Source organism: Filicampus tigris, chromosome 9, assembly GCF_054856515.1.
Source record: "Filicampus tigris isolate MCC_2025a chromosome 9, RoL_Ftig_1.0, whole genome shotgun sequence".
NCBI lineage: Eukaryota > Metazoa > Chordata > Actinopteri > Syngnathiformes > Syngnathidae > Filicampus > Filicampus tigris.
Genome location: NC_141225.1, coordinates 20,905,308 through 20,924,941, shown reverse-complemented (window position 1 = coordinate 20,924,941; position 19,634 = coordinate 20,905,308). Strand labels below are relative to the sequence as shown.

The window sequence follows — 19,634 nt, the reverse complement described above, 5'->3', positions numbered from 1 at the left end:
TTCAGTCAAAATGCTCATAAACAATTGTCCTACTGATGTGGTGATGTTTGGCATGTACTATAATGATTAAGTATGTCCAGCTACAGATTCCCAGTGCTTTTGAAAGGGCATCAGCAGCATCCTGGCCCTTCCCTGTCTGATGTTTTTATTCTGTTGTCCTTCCCTGCTATCTGCTGACCCCGACAGGGCTATTTCCTTCTTTCCATTTGGTCCACTATCACATGAACTTTCCTCTGGTGATGGAATGCCCTGCGGCTAAAACATGAAACATTTTAGCTCCCTTTCAATATTTGAAAAAAAAAAATTGAGCTGTAAAAAAAATATCCTAACGGTACAGTCTTTTTTTTATTTATTTAAGTAAAGTTGACACTCCCCAGCCATGATTTATGAAGACACTTGAACAAGTTGTATTATTTGTATATGGCCTTTTCGACACTTTGAAACTCCTTTAAAGCAACACATAAAACTATTTCATATCTGCCTTTTAAGATATACAGCATGACTGACTTATTTATCAGGGGTCTGTGGCAAAGCAGACTATGTTAGTCCTGATGCTTGCAGAAAGCAAAGTAACTTCCTCACAGCTGCACAGGAAACATGCCATGACATCATGAACCAGGTGACCCTTTTTGTTGGTACTCATCTGTCCAAAACATCAACAGCCTGTTGCTACGGACATCAGTATTATTTGGAAATATAGTCACTATTTTAAGTTTGTGTTAACTAAAAACAATAGCACACTTTGTGCTGTTGACAGAGTGTCATCTAGCTTCAATAACTTTACTTCAAAAAAGAAAAAACATGGATCGCAGCACAATATGCATTCAAGTTTGAAGAGAAAGCCCAAAAAGATGGTGTGACTAAAGGAGGACCCAAATTTGGTCCTTGTGTTTATAGACAATGTACATTATAATTATACTGTACATATTACGAAATGTCAATGTCAAAAAAGACAAGATTTATTTTATGTTTTATTTAAAAGTGTATTTATGTTAAGTTAAGTCAAGAAAGACTCTTTTAACAATTTTTAAAAGCAAAGCAGATATGTTGCATGCTTGCAGCTTCAGGTTTGATAACATGAATTTGGGTCCTGCCATGAATTTCTTCACTTTGCCTCTAGAGGTCATTATTGCACTACATTTGTCTCTTTTCTGCCACTTCCAAATCCACCAAAATCTGAAGTACAATACAGTAATATAAAGACAACTACTTCGCTAGTGATGGACTAAACTATACATACCAACGCAAGTTAAACATCCACTAAATTAAGTATAAATATTATAAACAATAAATGAAGTATTACAAAATACAAAGTGTGAAAAGCTTTTTGCAATTAACTGCACAAGGAACAAAGATAAACAGTATTAGAAAGAATGAAGATAAACAGTGATCATATTATTGTTTATCTTCATTTCTTGTGCAGTTGCTTTTACGATGTTCGAATCCAACTTGTAGCAGACTATCAACAAATGACCGTTTGAAGAGGATTTGAACAAGAATAAAGAGAATAATTGGGATTGAATGTATGTACCCAACGCAGTAGCCTACATACCGCTTGCAACATATTGGCTACAGCTTTCGCTATCCCAGCCACAGGTCCATATAAAATTTATATATATGGTTACCGGTGAATGGCTCTGAATAAGGGCTCAACAAGCAGCAGGGCACTTTCCAAACTGTTGATAACTTAACATGTGTATAATGTTTTCCACATTACTATATTAATTTGCAGAATAGGATAGAGAAATCATAAATGTGTTTGTGTAAATGTCTGGTCCTATTTATTATTGGTGGATTTGGATGCAAACGTGGTCACTTGCAACAGAAAATACTTGTTTCGACAATTGCTGCTTCAAAAAAATGGACACAATCAAATAAAGTGTAAGAAAAGCTCATGTTGTTGAATATAAAAAAATATCTTCAGCCCTAACAAGGGGAAACATTCAAACAATCTGTCTGAACAATCCAGCCCTAATAAAAATTGCTATGGTGCTTAAGTTCCTGAAGGTTAAACAGCTTCAAAGTCAATGTTCAAAACCTCAAAGAAATAAATAAATCCTGAATATATCACACTGTTAAGTCACCAGTAGCCAAGAACAACCCTTTGATTTTTGGTAAATTTGGGCTTCTTTGTCTTTCACAACTATGTAAAATACAACGTCTGTCATTGTTTGCTTCATGTGGGATATTCCCCCTTGTCAAGTCCAGTTCCTGATTGTATAAGTGAATTTACAGGCATGTACTGTCCTTCCACTTTCAGTCTTGTTGGAAGTCGACACGACGGGAGGAACTGTCTGTCTCGGCTGACGGCTATTTCAGGTCAGTGTGAGCTCTGGTAGCTTAATATTGGTTCAGTATGTATACTGTACATACCTCTTAAATGATCTTAAATGTTGGGATGGTAGTGATAGCATGCACAAATGATTTCAGCCATTTTATGTGACGTATTGTTAAATTGTAAGAAACCACTCCTGTGAAAAAAAGAATGTATGTACTGCATATGTTTTATAAAATAGGCTTTTGTTCGCCTGTGTTAATCTCAAAATGGACAGTGAATGTGGCCTATAATCGGAATTTAATTAAGTGCTAGGCTGCTGACTTAACAGGCGTCATGTGGTTTCAGTCAGCCACAATGAATGTGACTTTTTTCCCAAATTTTAACTGATACAGGACACTCGATTCGAATTGTACTTCTACAGCCTACACACAAAATAAAGGATGTTATTTGTAAAGGCTGACTTTTGGTTTGGGATTTTATTATTAAATTGTCATGGTGTATCTATAATAAAGTGACTGGTGATTGTTAAGCATCTAATGTAAACAAGATTTGTTTTTATTAGTGAATTAATGTCCACCGAAATTCCTGATGAGAACGTTTGCATGTACAATATAAAAGTTGATATGGATGTTAGTGTAAACTACTGTAACAGAATTACAGCCTACAAAAGGGAAGCATTGATTTATTGCTTGGTGATTTTACCGATGCTCTCCATCTTTTTTTTTTTTTTTCTCCAAAAGGTGAACTAACATGTTGCTGTGTTGGCTGTTGTTGGTTGCCTTCAGTCAGTTGACATCAAGCACGAGTCCTGGAGTAAAAGTCAAACTGACAGATAATGGCATTGAATATGGTAAGCATTGTAGATGAAACAAAGGTTGGCAAAGCAGCAAGTTTTTAAAAAATTTTTTCCTTTATAGGCAGGCAACTGGGGATTGCTTACATCCAGAAGAAACTGCAGAGCATAACAATCCCAGATATATCTGGAACAGAGAGAGTGTCCGTCATTGGCAAGGTCCAGTACAAATTGTCAAAGTAAGACGATGTATTGATCTGATCTAGTCTATCTACATTGGTTTGTTCTTCAAGCACCGTAATCAGCATGTTCCCTCTAGTATGCGAACGGCGGCTGTGGGATTACCTTCCTCTACTGTTTATCTGGTACCTGGGACCGGCGTCAGACTGTCTATTACTAATGCCTTCATCAGTATGAAGGGAAACTGGAGGGTGAAATACCGCAGAATATTGTGAGTGAGACAAGATGTGTTCCATACACAAAACACGAGCTTGGCCTGTAGCAATGTCTCATTTCTCTTAACAGGAGCGACAGTGGCTCCTTTGATTTGAGTGTGCAAGGACTGTCCATCAGCGCAGGCGTCGCTGTCAAAAGCGATGAAACAGGCCGACCTCAGGTCAGTAATGTCGACTGTGCGGCTACTGTCGGCAGCGTGAACATCAAATTCCACGGTGGAGCCAGGTGAAAAAAGCACCATCAGGTAGTGATGGACAAATGAAGCTTCATGAAGCACTTTTTATCATTTTGACTCCTCTAGATGGCACTATAGGTTTAAATATGCAGTGGAAATTGAATACATTTCCATTGCACCAGCCATTATCTTTCAACAAAGAGCACCATCTAGAGGTGTAAAAATTATCATAAGTGCTTCATGAAGCTTCATTTTCCCACCACTACCATTAAGCACTATTGTTCACAAAAAGTGACTCATTCATCATGGCGTCTCTTTTATTTCAGCTGGCTGTATAATCTTTTCAGAAATTCCATCGGTAAGGCATTGCGCAATGCACTACAAAAAAAGGTGAGCACTTATAAAGCAGTCTTGACCAGTACCCTTGCATGTTGGTTTATCACGAATCATATTTTACCAGTAGGAATCTTATTTAAGTGTAACAAGTGCAGTTATTTACGTGATTCATTATTTCGAGCAGTATAACACGTTAAAGTATTCTGGTTCTGCACTCTAATCAAGGGCACAAAGTACCAAATTATGCTGTATTGCCAAGTGCTAGTCTTACCAGTAAATTTTCCAGAAAACTTGTACTGTCATTAAAGAGACGTGTTGTCAACTAGGATTACTGGTAATATTAATGAACAGGAAATGTATACAAGTTGTACCATATACAAACATGTTAATATTAGATGTCACAAATTGTGACACAGGGTGAGCTGGAGCCAATCCCTGATAACATTTGGGCAAGAGAGAGACAGTGTACACCCTGGACTAGTTGCCAGCCAATCACAGGGCACATATAGACAAACAACCACAAACAACACACTTACAGTCACACCCATGAACAAGTTATTGTGTTCAATAAACCTGACATGCATGTTTTTGGAGTGTGCAAGAAGGGCTGTAGTAACTAGAGAAAACACATGCAAATTCCACATAAAATGGCCAGATCAGCGATTCGAACCCCAAACCTCAGAACTGTGCAGCAGACGTGCTAACTACCAGTCTGGTATTAAAAACCACACACTCGCAAATACCAACTTCCACCATGTCTGCTTCCTCAGTCTACTCTTTCTATGTGGCGGTTGAATTTTTTTCATCGAAACTAGCTGACTGAGTTCAGGCGCTGTAGCGGTTTTATATTGCTACTTCTATCATTTGTAGGGTGATTAGTCTGCTGTGTGTATTAGGCTGCTTGCAGTAGTTGGTTAAAGATGATTAGAAATTGATGACTAAACATCCTAAACGTTAAGTTCTAAGGTATGACATAATGTTAGTTCTCTTCACAAGGAAGTAGAAAAAACGTGATGTTATGCACTGCTTAAGTGGATTACTTTTCCACCTTAACACACACATGCACAAAATAAACTCAATTACGGAGTCTGAAGGGTCCATTAGAAAATCTTTCATGGACACACAAGAAGAGCTATAATTTTAAATGCAAGACTATTTTCGAATTCTCACAATCCTCTTTGCATTTACAACAAAAGTCTTAAAACAGATTCACATCTTTTCCACCAAACTCTGATTTACTTTCAGATCTGCCCCCTGGTGGCTGACGCCGTGTCTGATTTGAACCCTCAGTTGAAAACGCTCAATGGTAATCATTGCAATTGATGTCCTATGCGAATGCTGAATTGATTGCACGCTTTCATCGATTGCATTGATGATTGCATGCTCGGGAATGAAGAGATGGCAACTTGTAATCACATCATGCTCTGACTGAACAGGTTTCACATCATGTTCCTCTGTCCTACAGTCTTAGCCCAAGTGGACAAGTATGCAGAGATTGAATATTCAATGGTGGCTGCACCAACAATCTTAAACTCTTCCATAGGTTTGAGCTTGAAGGTAAAACCACATGTCTAAAAGTTGAAATTGTTTTAGAGACGGCGTTACACAGATTGATTGCCTCTCTGGTGTTTAGGGGGAGTTCTACAACATCGAGAAGCATCGGGAAACTCCGTTCCCCACTACCGCCTTCTCTCTGCCAGCTGAGAACAACAAAATGTTGTACTTGGGCGTGTCTGCCTTCACCGCCAACTCTGCGGCTTTCGTCTACAACACAGCCGGAGCACTGAGCTTGTACATTACTGATGATATGGTGGGCCCCGGCTGCAACATTCTCATTTGAAACACGTTTACTTTCATCCCTTCACGCTGATCTGTAACTATTGTCTCACCATTGCCACAGATCCCTCAAAGCTCCCCAATCAGGCTCAACACCAGAACGTTTGGCGTTTTCATCCCCCAGGTGACGGGAAAGACAATCAATCTCACAAAATGATTAACTTGTGGCTGGGAGAAAGTGATTTGTCAATACATATTGCCTTGAACTTTCAGATTGCCAAATCTTTCCCGGGTTTGCTGATGAAACTGCTGGTAAAGACGGTGAAAAACCCCATCGCCACTTTCGAGCCGAACAACGCAACTATTCAAGCCACCAGCACAGTGACGGCCTATGCGATCCAACCCAACGCCACACTCTCGCCGCTATTTGTCCTTAACATGGCACGTTACAAACTTTTCATTATTATACTCTTTTTGATGAAATATTACATTCATCTTTGGTTGTTCATTTCAGTGTTTCTGCTATCAGCTAATCAAATCTAATGTTTTAATGCAACTTAAAACAAATGTAATGCCCGTATGCTACCACATCCAGTATGCACGCACTTTTCAAAGTGAGAGTAAATTAATTGGAACATGACGTAAATCATGGAATCCTGGCTGGCCATTTTGTTCATCATAAATTGCAACTAGTCAGTAGTTTAAGTGACTTCTTTGTACACCGTAGTAACTTGTATGCCTTTATTTAATTGAGTTTTATACTGATACCATTGTCATTAGTGACGCAGCTTTCCTGCAAACAAGCCAGAAATAATACCAACAATGTTACACAAGCTGTCTTCAGGAGACGCATAAAGTACGAATGAATAAAATACGCCTCGAGTCTAAAGGGCAAGTTACTTTGGCGTCACTCCAAGGGACAAGATGGGCATAGACTCTGCTCTTGGTTCTCAAAGGGGTCTGGGAGTGTCCATGCAAACCCCTTTGAGATCTGTAGCAACCTAACTTGGTGCTAACTTGGTGCTTGGTGCTAACTGGCAGCCTACCAATGGTGCTTTGATTTAATTAATGCTTCTGAACATCATATTTAATGCTTTTTAATATCATTTAAGGTGTTAAATTTGAGCAAAATCCACTTAGTGACTTTTAATACTTTTTAACAAAACACTTTATTCACTTGTATTCATTGTCATTTGTCCCCTCACAGGAGGCCAGTGTCAGTGCCCGAGTGTTTTCTAGTGGCATGAAGCTAACTGGAAATGTCTCCCTGAACAAGTGAGTTCCATAAAATAAATTAGTCTTTGTTCTAAGAGTTAATGGTGGGGCCAAATGTTCCTTGCCAGAACAAACGCCATAGTTTAATTTTGCCTCATTTGCACAGAATGGATCTGACCCTGGGGACAAGTTATGTGGGCGACTTTCGGGTAAGAGTTGGATTCAGATGCAAATTACAGCTTTTTAGTCCAGAGCAGTGAGAGGAACTAACCTGAACTTAATTTTTAGGTCAAATCTCTTGACAACATCCTGAACATGGTCCTGAAAGTGGTTGTTATACCCAAACTGAATGGTAAGTTGTTACCAAATGAGCTTTTGTTCCCTTTTTCAACAGGCATACTTTAGACAATAAATTGTGCATTGTGTCTTAACACATTGACAAAATTGGGTCTTCATATTAATATTTGATCATTTCATACAGATCAACTGCCATATCTTAGAAATGATTCAATGTTATTCTTGGTTTAGATGCATATTGTCTTGTCAACTAATCTAAATGTATGCGTTGCTCTGCAGTTCAACTTGCAAAGGGATACCCGCTCCCCACCATTGGAAAGATGAAGCTTGTCAACACTGACCTTCAGGTCCTTAAGGTCAGGATGAGTGAATTTTCTGTTTAAAAAAAAAGGCTAAATCATCATCTGTGATATTTTAAATGTCTCTTTTTGTTTTGTAGGACTACATTCTGATTGGGACAGATGTTGGGTTTACAGGGTGATGAGGGAGACCTAAATGATTTTTTTTGCCCCTACGCCAGTGGACACCACTATGGAGGACAATCACAGTAAATACTAGACCTAAATGACTTATTAGATACGACACATCTACAGCCTTCATTTCAAACTAATATTATTGCTCACCGTTTGTCTCTTTGACAAATTAATGACTGTATGTTTTCTTTTCTTTGCAAATGAAATGTAAATGAGAGTTGTGATTTGTTTTCTTCTTCTACAGCATCATGTCATTCAAACAGCATGTGATTCTGACATGGGAATTGTCCTTGTTCTATTTGAATAACATTCTAAATAAATCATGAACAAAACGCGACAAGATGTGCCGCTCCAAGACATTCTATCGCCATCTATTAAACTCCTGAAACGTACTGTACATCAGGGTTCCCCAACAACCGGGCCGCGGCCCGGTACCGGGCCGTGGCCACTTCTGAGTGGGTCGTGGTGGGCCGCACAGATGAAATAATTTTTTTTTTTTAAATTACAGTTCTTTTAAAACATTTTATTTTGAAAAGTGACCGGATTCTCTCCGTTACATCCATCTATGACTGACTCTTGACGCATGTCAAGTTGTCTCCGTCACATAACTGTAATATTAATTAAATGCACAAGCTAGTAAAAGAGTAAAATAAACAGACATATTTCGAACGTTTCTTCTTATTGTAATGTTTTGCATGTTCTTATCTGCATATAGGAAAGGACTAAAAGCGTACATGTATTTGCGTAAATGTCTGTTATGTCCCTTTATTTTTTTCCACATTAATTCCAAGATTTTACTGAAGTAAATATCTCTTCCAAGCTTCGTAAATATTGTAGTTGAAAAATACAATTAATCGCAATCAATTATGGAAAATTTTGTGTTTAATTAGTTTAAAAAATGTAATTGCTTGACAGCACTATATATATATATATGGGTATGTGTGTGGGAGTTATATATGGGTATGTGTGTGGGAGTGTGTGTCTAGGTGTATATAATATATATATATATATATATATATATATATATATATATATATATATATATATATATATATATATATATATATATATATATATATATATATATATATATATATATATATATATATATATATATATATATATATATGTGTGGGTGTGTGTGTGTATGTGGGGGGGGGGGGGGTGCGCACATGTGTGTGTGTATAGGTGCGTGGAGGTGTGTGTGTGTGTGGCCAGGCTTTTATGCCAATGGGGTATCTAATTATGAGCTACGAGCTAGCTCCCGGGAGCTCGTTTACCTGCCTGATGATTAGGAGCATCTGTGGCTAAAGCCAAACTGTGGCAGGATTTTACTTTCTGGACCTGGACTTGACACCTCTGCCCTTGTCAAGTCCAGTTCCTGACTGAATAAGTCAGGGGTATCCAAACCCGGTCATCGAGGGCCGCTGTCCTGTATGTTTTGGATGTCTCCCTCTTCTAACACACCTGATTCTAATGATCAGGATCGGTATCAGGCTTTATCAGAGTTTGCTGTCCTTCTGCTTTGAGTCTTGTTGGAAGCGGACACGTTGGGAGGAACTGTGCTTCTCAGTTAGTTGCTATTTCAGGTAAATATGAGCTTTCTAAGCTTAATATTAGTACCCTTACTCTGCATCTTAAATGTTGGGATGGGAGTGTTAGCACAAATTGCACTTATGCACACATAGTGCCCATATTTAGAATGCCATTTAAGTTGACAATCCCTTGACCTAATGCAAACAAGATTAATTTTGATCGAAAACTTGATGTCCACCGAAATTCCAAGAGGTTTTCATGTAAATTTAAGCAAGTTGAGATGTAAGCCATCGTAACAGAATTGCAGTCTACGAAAGGGAAGCATGGCTTTATTGCTTGGGGGATTTTACTGATTCTCTCCTTTATTTCTCCCCCCCCCCCCACCAGCGTCAACTAACATGTTGCTGTGGTGTTTGCTGTTGTTGGTTGCCTTCAGTCATTTGACCGCAAGCACCAATCCTGGCATAAAAGTTAAACTGACATATAATGGCATTGAATATGGTAAGAATTGTCAATAAAGCAAAAGCTGACAAAGCAGGTTTATCCGCTGTTCTTCCTCTTTATAGTCAGGCAACTGGCGATTGCTTCCCTCAACAACAAACTCCAAGGTGCAACAATCCCAGATGTTTCTGGAACAAAGAAAGTGTTTCTTATTGGCAAGATCCGGTACTCATTCTCGAAGTAAGACAATCTATTGAGCTGATCTAGATCGTCTATATTGGTTTGTTCTCAAAGTACTGTCATTTTGTAATTCGCTCTAGTATGCAAATCGTGGATGTGGGAGTACCTTCCTCCTCTTTGGAGCTGGTTCCTGAGACCGGTGCCAGAGTGTCTATTGCTGATGCCTTCATCAGTTTGAAGGGAAACTGGAGGGTCGACTACAGCCGGATATTGTGAGTGACACCAGACGTTACATTCACAAAACACTCGTTTGGCCTGCAGCAGTGTCTCGATTGCCTTAACAGGAAGCACAGCGGTTCCTTTCATTTGCATGTGAAAGGACTGTCCATCAGCGCACTTTTGGCAATCAAAAGTGATGCAACCGGGCGACCTCACATCAGTGTTGTCGACTGTACGGCTACTGTCGAAAGCCTGACCATCAAATTCCAGGGTGGAGCCAGGTGAAAAAAAAAAAAAAAGCACTGTTACGCACTATTGTTCACAAGAAGTGACTCACTCATGTTTTTTTTTTATTTCAGCCGGCTGTACAATCTTTTCAGAAAGTTGATTGGTAAGGCATTGCGCAAAGTGCTACAAAAAAAGGTAAGCACTCTTGCCCAGTACCCTTGCAAGCTTTATCATGAATCATATTTTACCAGTAATAATCTTTAGTGTATGACTAATGTTAAACTGTCCATTTATTTTCATTTCTAACAAAAAGTGCAGAGTTCCCATTGTCAGCATATCTAATGTTAAATGCAAATTTCGATGACTACATAAGTTAACCCTATTTTAATTTGATCACTTAAACTGGTATAGAAGCAGCAAATGTAGCCAATTTTAGGTTTTCATCAGGGTTTACGAAAGGTGGCAGATGTTTGATTTTTCACCATCTGAACATGTTCCTTGCAGACAAGTAAAATTGTCTGCAAACATCTTTGCAACCTTAACAAACAAGTTTGTAGGTTCTAATAAAAAAAAATATCTATGAGCTATGATTTGAAATGAAAAGTATTTTCAAACTTCTTTGCATTTACTACAAATCTTAAAATGCATTCAAGATCTTTTCCACGAAACTCAACATGCTCCTTTAACAAGATTCATATTGATTTACTTTCAGCTCTGCCCCGTACTGGCTGAGATCGTGTCTGATTTGAACCATCACCTGAAAACACTTACTGGTAAAACATGCCTGTGAATGTCAGATTCTATTTGATAGATTTTGATTTAACAGTGGGCCTTAGATGAACAGTGCATATGTCATTGGCAACGATGAGTACAACTTCCGGATAGGCTACTATAGTTATTTTAACATTTTCCAAATGGTATCCATGGAATTAACACGTATCATGAATGAGGGCCACCCTCGGGTCACGCACCAATTTACAGGTAATGTATTGTGGATGTGTAAAGTCTGGACAGGAGAATTGGAGAATCTTTCAGGTGTGTGTAAATTTTAAAACAATTGGGCATGAATGGGAGAATATGGCTCTTGAGTACATATTGGGGTCAAATTGTTCAGTCAGAATATTTAGCATATAGTCAGCCACATGGCATAATTGCTTCAGTCATATTTCAATATTTTTGGAAAACAAGAAAAAAGCCATTGAAAATGGCGTCACAACTACTCAGGGCTCAGGTAACGGCCAATCACGGCTGACCTGTTTTCTGAAGCTGAGCCGTGATTTGGTCGTTACCCGAGCAGTTGTGATGTCACTGTCAGTCACCAGAAGTGACAAAATGGCCGCCCCCGGAGATGGCTAAAAAGGGTTGGGTATTTGCTGCTTAATTCATATCCCACAAACGTAATGAGTGAGTGTTTCAACTAGTGGGCCTGCTGGGAACATTCTTGGGGAAAAAAAAAATGTTTGGGTTGAATTTCTTCCCTTTTTAAGTAGTTGCAGACAGATGGTAGTCAAGCAGGCAAATATTAATTTGCAGGAATTTTTTTACTAGAAACTACAACACTTAAAGTGCCGTTCCGTATGTTATTACTGCTTTTATTTCAAGAAGGTTAAACCTATCTCTGGAGCCATGTGGTTGACGTAGCTAATGGTGGCTAGTTTGGTGTTAGCCTGCAAGATACAATGGGGAGCAGTAGGCCTGTGAGCTGCTACTACATGGTCTTCTAACATGTCTGTATTATGAAGAGAGCCACTTCAGATCACAACATCATCTGACTGAATATATATTTTAATACGTACAAGCAATTTTCCCCTGTCCGGTAGTATTGGCCCAAGTGGACGAGTCTGCAGAGATTGACTATTCACTGGTTGCTGCACCCACAATTTTTAAGTCTTACATGGATTTGAGTTTCAAGGTAAAACCACACGCCTAAAAGTTGAAATTGTTTTAGAGACGGTTACATTTTGATCGCCCCTCTTTGTTTAGGGGGAATTCTTCAACATTGGACACCATCTGGAAACTCCGTTCCCTGCCACGATCTTCTCTTTGCCACCTGAGAACAACAAAATGTTGTACTTGGGTGTGTCTGCCTTCACTGCCAACTCTGCGGCTTTTGTCTACCACACAGCTGGAGCCCTGAGCTTTGACCTTACCGATCTGGTGAGCCCAGCTGCAATGTTCTCATTTTAAGAGTCTACTTTGATGCTGTCACATTGATCTGTAACTCTTGCCGCTCCGTCGCCACAGATTCCTCAAAGCTCCCCAAACGGGCTCAACACCAGTACATTTGGTGTTGTCGATCCCAAGGTGACAGGACCTACAGCCACTCTCAGTAAACAATTAACTTGTGTTGGGGAGGGGGGGGGATACTGATTTGTCCAATATTGCATTGAACTTTCAGATTGCAGAATTGTTCCCGGGTTTGTTGATAAAACTGCTGGTAAAGACAGTAAAACCGCCAATCATCACTTTCGAGCCAAACAAGGTGACTATTCAATTGGCTAGCACAGCGACGGTCAACGTAGTCGAACCCAACGACAACGTCTCAACGCTAATTGTCCTTAAAGTGGTAGGTTACATACTTTTATTCATACCCTTTTTGATGAAATATCACATGCATCTTTGGTTCATTTCAGGGTCTCTGCAGGCATCACCAAATCTAATTTATTGCAACTTAAAAGAAATCATGTGTATATATTCCATAAATTTGTGATCAATCGCACATTTTATCTGTTCTAAATGTGCAAAATACATTTTCATATTTTAATTAAGTGCACAAATGTTTACTTGATGCAAATATGATCTTTTAGTTCTTGAGAACTTCACATACACACTGTTTCATGTCTGTTTAGTTACAAGAAAAGTATACAACCCTTCGGACGGCTCCCTGCGTGTTTGAAGGTTTTTAATTCACTGTCACATCTGTGCTAATTTTGATTGGCATGTCCTGCCTTTTACTGTATGATAGCATTTAGCTGGCAGATGTTCGTTGTTTAATAGTTTTGCATGGAACAGCTTGAGTGGAAAAACTGCATTTTTCGAGAGTAAACCAGCTCCCTAAAGTGATTTTTTTTAAAAATGGTACCACTTTCTTGAAATGGTCTCCTCCATATAGGGAAATTTAGCAAATAGTCTATCACTCTGTACCATCAACTACAAGGTAGACAACTAAGGATTTGGGCTAAGAGTCCTGCCTAAACTAGACCGACTCTCGGTGGTCGGCACAGGCTAAAAAAAAAAAGTCTAAAAGTTGTGACTATTACCGTACACCTCTGTGTAAGTAGATGGAAAAACTGTCAAAATTTGAATACTACCCAACCCTAGTCTTAAATACCACAGTTTCTGCATTGAGTTTAATGTTGGCTATTGGTGAGAGGAACATTTTTTTTTTTTTTTCTGAAGAAACTCGCCGATTCCAGGCTGCCCAATTTGTCTCCCGCAATAGATATAATTGCTAAGTTAAGGACTACTTTGTATGCCTTTAAGTTTTAGACTGATGTGCATCGTCAGTGACACAACTTTCATGCAAAGGAGCCAGAAATGATAAATATCACACAAGCTACAGTATCTAGCAGAGTTGCTGAATAAAATGCACCCCAAATCTACTCTCGGTTCAGAAGTGTTTGAGAGCTGTAGGAACAAATCTTTGTGCTAAACTGCTAATCAGCAGCCTACCAATGGTCTTGATTCAATTAATGCTTCATGACTTTTTTTGTGAAAAAATAATTTTCTTCACTTGTATTCATTGGCGCCTTACAGGACACCAGTGTCAGTGCCTGGTTGCTTGTTCGTGACATGAGGCTAACTGGAAAACTCACCCTAAACAAGTGAGTTTCCAAAAAATAAATGTCTTTGTTCTAAGAGGAAACGGTGGGAACCAAAGCTCCTTGCGAGGACAAACGTCGTTCTAATTTTGCTTTATTTGCACAGAATCGATTTGACCGTGGAGGCAAGTTATGTGGGAGACATTCAGGTAAGAGTTGGCTTCAGATGCAAATTAAAGCTTTTGTCCATGGCAATGAGAGGAACTAACCTGAACTTGATGTACAGGTTGAGCCACTTGAAAAAATTCTGCACACGGCCCTGAAAGAGGTTGTTATACCCCAACTGAATGGTAAGTGTTTACCAAATGAGCAGTTGTTGCCTTTTTCAGTATGTGTACTATAGAAAAAAAATTCAGTGGTATTTATTTAAATGTATCCTATCTTGTCAACCAATCTAAATGTATTTGTCCACAGTCCAATTTGGACAGGGATACCCGCTCCCCACCATTGGAAACATAAGGCTTGTCAACACTGATCTTCAGATTTTAAAGGTCAGAGAGAATTTTCCATCATGAATGGCTAAATCTTTGATATTGACATGTCAGTCTTTTCCTCCTGTAGGACTACATTCTTATTGGGACAGATGTTCAGTATACAGGGTGATGGAGTGCGCTTCTGACTTTGTTCAATTTTAATAAATAAGATTCAAAATCATGAACAAGCTGTGCTGCTTCAAGAAATTCTACCACAACCTGCCGAACTTGCACAACACAAACCAAATGCACTCAAATTGATCAAACTCGACAGTTAAACGCATTTAACCGTAGCACGATAACATACTAACGGTTGTGATTTTTGTAACATCACAAGATCAACACTGACACAGTACTGTAGTCTGAAGTGGTTGAAATACCTTTTTGTGACAAGATACTTTGACATACTGTAGTTTTGTTTCCTGAGCAGTCAACAGCGTTGATCAAGGTTATGAGGCAATCATGGATGCGGGGACAAATGTTCATTTAATTGCTGGACAGAAGTGCTGACTGCATCAAGGGATGTCTGTGACACAAGGCTTCACCTCTCAAACTCTGTGAGCTGGCTGACATGATCTAACATAAGAGAAAAAAAACAAACATTACCTATTGACAGAGTGGCGGTGCATGTGGGGGGTCAAAGTGCAAACACACAATTCATCTGAATGTGAACTTTGAAAATCTTTTGTATACATTTGATTGTTGCATTTCAAACAAAATTACTTTCACACCATAGCAAGCAAATAACCTGACTGAGAAGTCATTGTTTATTATACCATCCACAGTCATGGTTTCTTTAAATAAAATGCACACAAACATGGGGAAATTTACGATCCAAAGAGTATTGCCTTTAAAACAGACAAGTGTAGTTGATCCCACCTTCACTAGCACGTAGTCTCCAACGTTGATTGCAGCCGTGTTGGACTCTGAAGGATGAACAGCAACATCCTCTCGGGGGAAGATGACTCTCATATTGCCATCTGTTCTCCCACACAGCTCCTTGGCAGATCTCTTACTCTCCTGTAGGAAAAAAAAAAATGGCACTATGAGCATTGTTGCTCACTAAGGTTACGCTAACCCAGTACATGTGCACCTTGTGCTGAGTGTGAGCTTTGTTACACATCACAAATCAATTTATACAGTTCTAGAAACATCTGATGGCTTTGCAAATCAAAAGAGGGCTGCTTTCAGGATGACAATATGATAATGCAGCATCACTGCATACGAATATGAAAAACTTGCAATGGGTGTAGTCTGCAAAAAGCAATTACTGATAAGCAGTCAGGAGGTTTGAAAATTGTGACTACAACAAAACCCAATGTGATATGATTTTATTAGACAAAATGATGCCTGGATATCTGAAGCTCACACTTTTGCTTGGCAGAGTGCTGCAAAGTATCCAGTACTTCACTACATCTTCAGTAGGATATGCTCCAAACGCTTTGGTTTCTATTGCTACATAATGGAAAATTAAAAAGATGATTCAAAAGTGAGACAGGTTTTGCTGCAGTACTGACCCCCTCCACCAGGATGACTTGCGTGCTGCCGATAAGAGTTGCGTTGAGCCTTGCAGCTTCCTGTCTGAACACACTGATGCATTCCTCCAGCCTGCGTCGCTTCACATCCACTGGCACGTTGTCATTGAGGTTATGGAATGCATGGGTTTTCTAGGTTGGGCAACAAAAAGCAGAGAGAGAAGTCCAAGAAATTCTGATGGATTTGGATCCCGGTGCCTGCATTTTTGTGAGTTGCTCACCTTTCTCACGCTATAGGCAAAAAGGAACCCGATGTTGTAGCCTACTTCTCTGATGAGAGACAAGGTCTGCTGGTGATCTTCTTCTGTCTCGCCGCAAAAGCCCGAGATGAAGTCACTGCTGAGACTTACGTCTGACACACACATCATAATTACGGTGACGATGCGTGACGTCAACCGCGAAAAGATTGAATCTGTCTCATGTAGCCTACCTTGAATGATTTTCTTGATGTTTTGTACCAATTCAAGGTATGTCTCTCTTGTATACCTGTAATTTGGGTTCGGTGATGCAGAAACTGGGTAATTCTGAAGGATTTATGAAGTACATACTTTTTCCTGCAACTGTAAATGTAGTTACTTACCCACGGCGCATAGCTTTCAAGACCTGACTGCTCCCACTCTGAGCTGGAAGATGGATCTGCTTGCAAATGTTTTCTCTCTCCGCAATCAGATGCAAAACCTGCACGCACGCACACACACACACACACAGAGAAAGCGGATCAATCCTCAGTCAAACTACTGGTCATTTAAACCTGAATGTGCTTGGATTGATTTGAAGGTATAAAGGAACAAATATGTATATTATTTGCTCTAATCTCAGAGGGAAAAAAAAATCATCCCCCAAAAATTCTGAATATTCTGAAAAAATTATTTTAAAAAAATTATGAAAAAAAATCTGAAAAACTGAGAAATAATTACTTAGAAAAACAGAAAAAAGTGTTCAGAAAAACTGAAAAAGATGATTCCTATCTACATTCATATTTCAAGACTGCAAACTGTACCTTACAACAAATGCTCCTGTACCTCATCAGGAAAATCTTTAGGATGCGGTGATGTGAATCTGATCCTCATGTTGGGATCGACCTGCGACACTCTGTCCAGCAGCTCAGAGAAACGCATACCGCCCAGTTTTGGGCGGTACACCGTCTTAAAGCCGCGGCTCAGCTGGGTTGGAATCGCGCCACAAAACTGTTCTTCAGAAGTATCTCTGTAGCTGTTCACATTCTGACCGAGCAATGTCACTTCCTTCACTCCCTGGAAGGAAATGCACCACACACTTTACACTGATCAACTGAATCAATATTACCACTTCACTTGCTATTTAGTTGGATTTGAGCTACTTCTAACTCGCCTGATCGGAGAGGATGCGGACTTCCTCAAGAATGGAGCTAGCAGGCCGACTCCTTTCCCGGCCCCGTGTGAAGGGAACAATGCAGTAACTGCACATATTGTCACAACCCCGCATGATGGACCTGTAGGACATCATTTGAGCATATAATGTGAAGGAATCAAATGACCAGAAATTGGTCTTCTTGACAAACCATACACAAAGGCACTGTGTCCCTGAGGAGAGTGGTGGACAGGCATGATGTCAGCGTAGGTCTCCTCTAATGAAAGCAGCACATTGCTTGCCTGTTGACCTCCCTCGGCCACAGTCAACAGACGGGGAAGATCCCGGTAGGCGTCTGGCCCGGCAAGGACATCTACAAGCTTCTCTCGTTCTAAAAGCTCCGTCTTCAGTCTCTCAGCCATGCAACCTTGATGCACATAAACAAAGCATCAAAAAGTGTCTGCAGCCAACATGCATGTTTGCATAGAGCATAATAGTCTTTCCACTGATCTGATCGGTCAATATTTAGCATTTTATGTAAATTTTGTGATCGGCTGTCTTATTTGTCTTATTTCCGTGTTTTCTATCATCATAATTTGAACTTGAGTTGATTCAAAAATAGATGTGGTGAAAATTCTGACAGAACAAGATCATTGAGGGACTGGTTAATTAAATGCCTAGTGTTGCTCAGACTTATGGCACAGACATAACATGAGATTCTGATAGATTAATTTAGACTTCCATGAAAGAAATCTTTTTAAAAAAAAAAAAGTTGTTATTGTTTCTCATTTGGTCAGCAGTATTCACTTCTCTGCCAACCGAACGTAGCCTGCCGCTTATTGTTTAAAAACATTATGAAATAATCTACTTTATCCCATGTAATGTTGCCGTTGGGTGAATACAACAACAATACCTAAGATGCCAATTTTCATTGGTGTTCGACTCTTTCGGCGCTTATTCTTCATGGCTGTCAGTTCTTGGAGTCTGTTCCAGATTGTTTGCTCAGCTTTTTCTCTGTTACAAAAAAATGAAGTTGAATTAATTGTCAAGGCTAATTAATTTACTAACATTTGTGTTGTGATCATTTCCCATGGACTATACCTGATGGAGCAAGTTACAAGAAGGACCACATCTGCCTGCAGGTAAAAACGACACAAGCTGAACGTTATTATTAAATCAGTAAGTTATTAAGTGGTGTTATAATTCATATACCTCGCGTAAATGTGCCGTGCGTTGATAGCCGCTCCTTTGTAGTATGGACCAGGCAATATCCGTGTCATTTACATTCATTTGGCATCCATACGTTTCGAAATAAACTGCAACAAGACAAAACATTGGTTTACATATCCAAAATCGTCCAAAGTAACGTTAAGATTTCAATTTACCCTTTCGTGAATTCCCCAGGTCCGGGTCAGCCGAAAGATATTCGTAACTGTATTCTACATCTTTGTCTGAAGTTGTTGTTTTATTACCAGTGAGTCCTCGGATGAAATCATGAAAACTTGGACCAGAAAAGATTTGAGTCTTGAAATGACCCGATCTTTCCCGCTTTCCCCTTGCACTAACTTCAGTGCTGGTTGAACTAGAGCACAATCTGATTTGTAAACACCTGACAGGTGTCCAACATTTGGGATAGGAAAACAGTTGAGTTAAATTCCACAGTTGTTTCATGTTTGGTTGTCTACTTTACTAGCTGTACTCATTTCACAAAAGCAAATACGTTGAGTCTATGGTGGGCTGTTAAAAACGATTACAAAAATACACATCGGAAAGCGCTCTCGCATTCCGGGCTGTCCGTCTGACATTTGTTTCCCTCTGCAGTCCGTCTACAATTACGGTCCGTCGCAACAAGTATATATGAACTGTATTATATCGTTTCCTTCGCAGGTTTTCTATTTTCATTAGTATTCGAGGTGATCGTTTGTCAAATATAAATCCAAGTCACCCGTAATGAGCGAGGCTTAAATAATACAAGATATATTTTTAAAAATCATTGACATCGGAGTTTAAATTGCTTTTTGTTCAATTACAACAAAAAACACTCACACGCACACGCAAACACAAGCGCACAAA

General features: G+C 39.4%; 3 protein-coding genes across 3 annotated transcripts; 2 read left to right on the top strand and 1 right to left on the bottom strand.

Moving 5' to 3' along the window:
- Positions 1-2,254: 2,254 nt before the first annotated feature.
- LOC147142511 (bactericidal permeability-increasing protein-like) lies at positions 2,255-8,139 on the top strand. The gene is made up of 16 exons (XM_086039906.1): positions 2,255-2,319; positions 3,019-3,128; positions 3,196-3,310; positions 3,391-3,522; positions 3,597-3,752; positions 4,029-4,092; positions 5,284-5,344; positions 5,504-5,595; positions 5,672-5,848; positions 5,939-5,998; positions 6,088-6,255; positions 7,022-7,089; positions 7,196-7,238; positions 7,318-7,381; positions 7,606-7,682; positions 7,766-8,139. The coding sequence occupies exons 2-16, from the start codon at positions 3,029-3,031 to the stop codon at positions 7,805-7,807; spliced, it is 1,419 nt and encodes a 472-aa protein (XP_085896032.1). The 5' UTR covers positions 2,255-2,319; positions 3,019-3,028; the 3' UTR covers positions 7,808-8,139.
- A 1,079-nt stretch (positions 8,140-9,218) lies between these two features.
- On the top strand, positions 9,219-14,885 carry LOC147142510 (bactericidal permeability-increasing protein-like). Its single transcript, XM_086041076.1, has 16 exons — positions 9,219-9,388; positions 9,723-9,836; positions 9,902-10,016; positions 10,097-10,228; positions 10,301-10,456; positions 10,535-10,598; positions 11,116-11,176; positions 12,224-12,315; positions 12,387-12,560; positions 12,648-12,707; positions 12,802-12,969; positions 14,160-14,227; positions 14,331-14,373; positions 14,451-14,514; positions 14,639-14,715; positions 14,786-14,885. The coding sequence occupies exons 2-16, from the start codon at positions 9,734-9,736 to the stop codon at positions 14,825-14,827; spliced, it is 1,419 nt and encodes a 472-aa protein (XP_085897202.1). The 5' UTR covers positions 9,219-9,388; positions 9,723-9,733; the 3' UTR covers positions 14,828-14,885.
- cdk5rap1 (CDK5 regulatory subunit associated protein 1) lies at positions 14,828-19,387 on the bottom strand. Its single transcript, XM_086041075.1, has 13 exons — positions 18,947-19,387; positions 18,774-18,877; positions 18,663-18,697; positions 18,475-18,575; positions 17,778-17,988; positions 17,579-17,703; positions 17,255-17,481; positions 16,813-16,910; positions 16,663-16,718; positions 16,454-16,584; positions 16,215-16,364; positions 15,577-15,717; positions 14,828-15,273 (listed from the first exon to the last, which is right to left on the bottom strand). The coding sequence occupies exons 1-13, from the start codon at positions 19,230-19,232 to the stop codon at positions 15,184-15,186; spliced, it is 1,755 nt and encodes a 584-aa protein (XP_085897201.1). The 5' UTR covers positions 19,233-19,387; the 3' UTR covers positions 14,828-15,183.
- Positions 19,388-19,634: the final 247 nt, after the last annotated feature.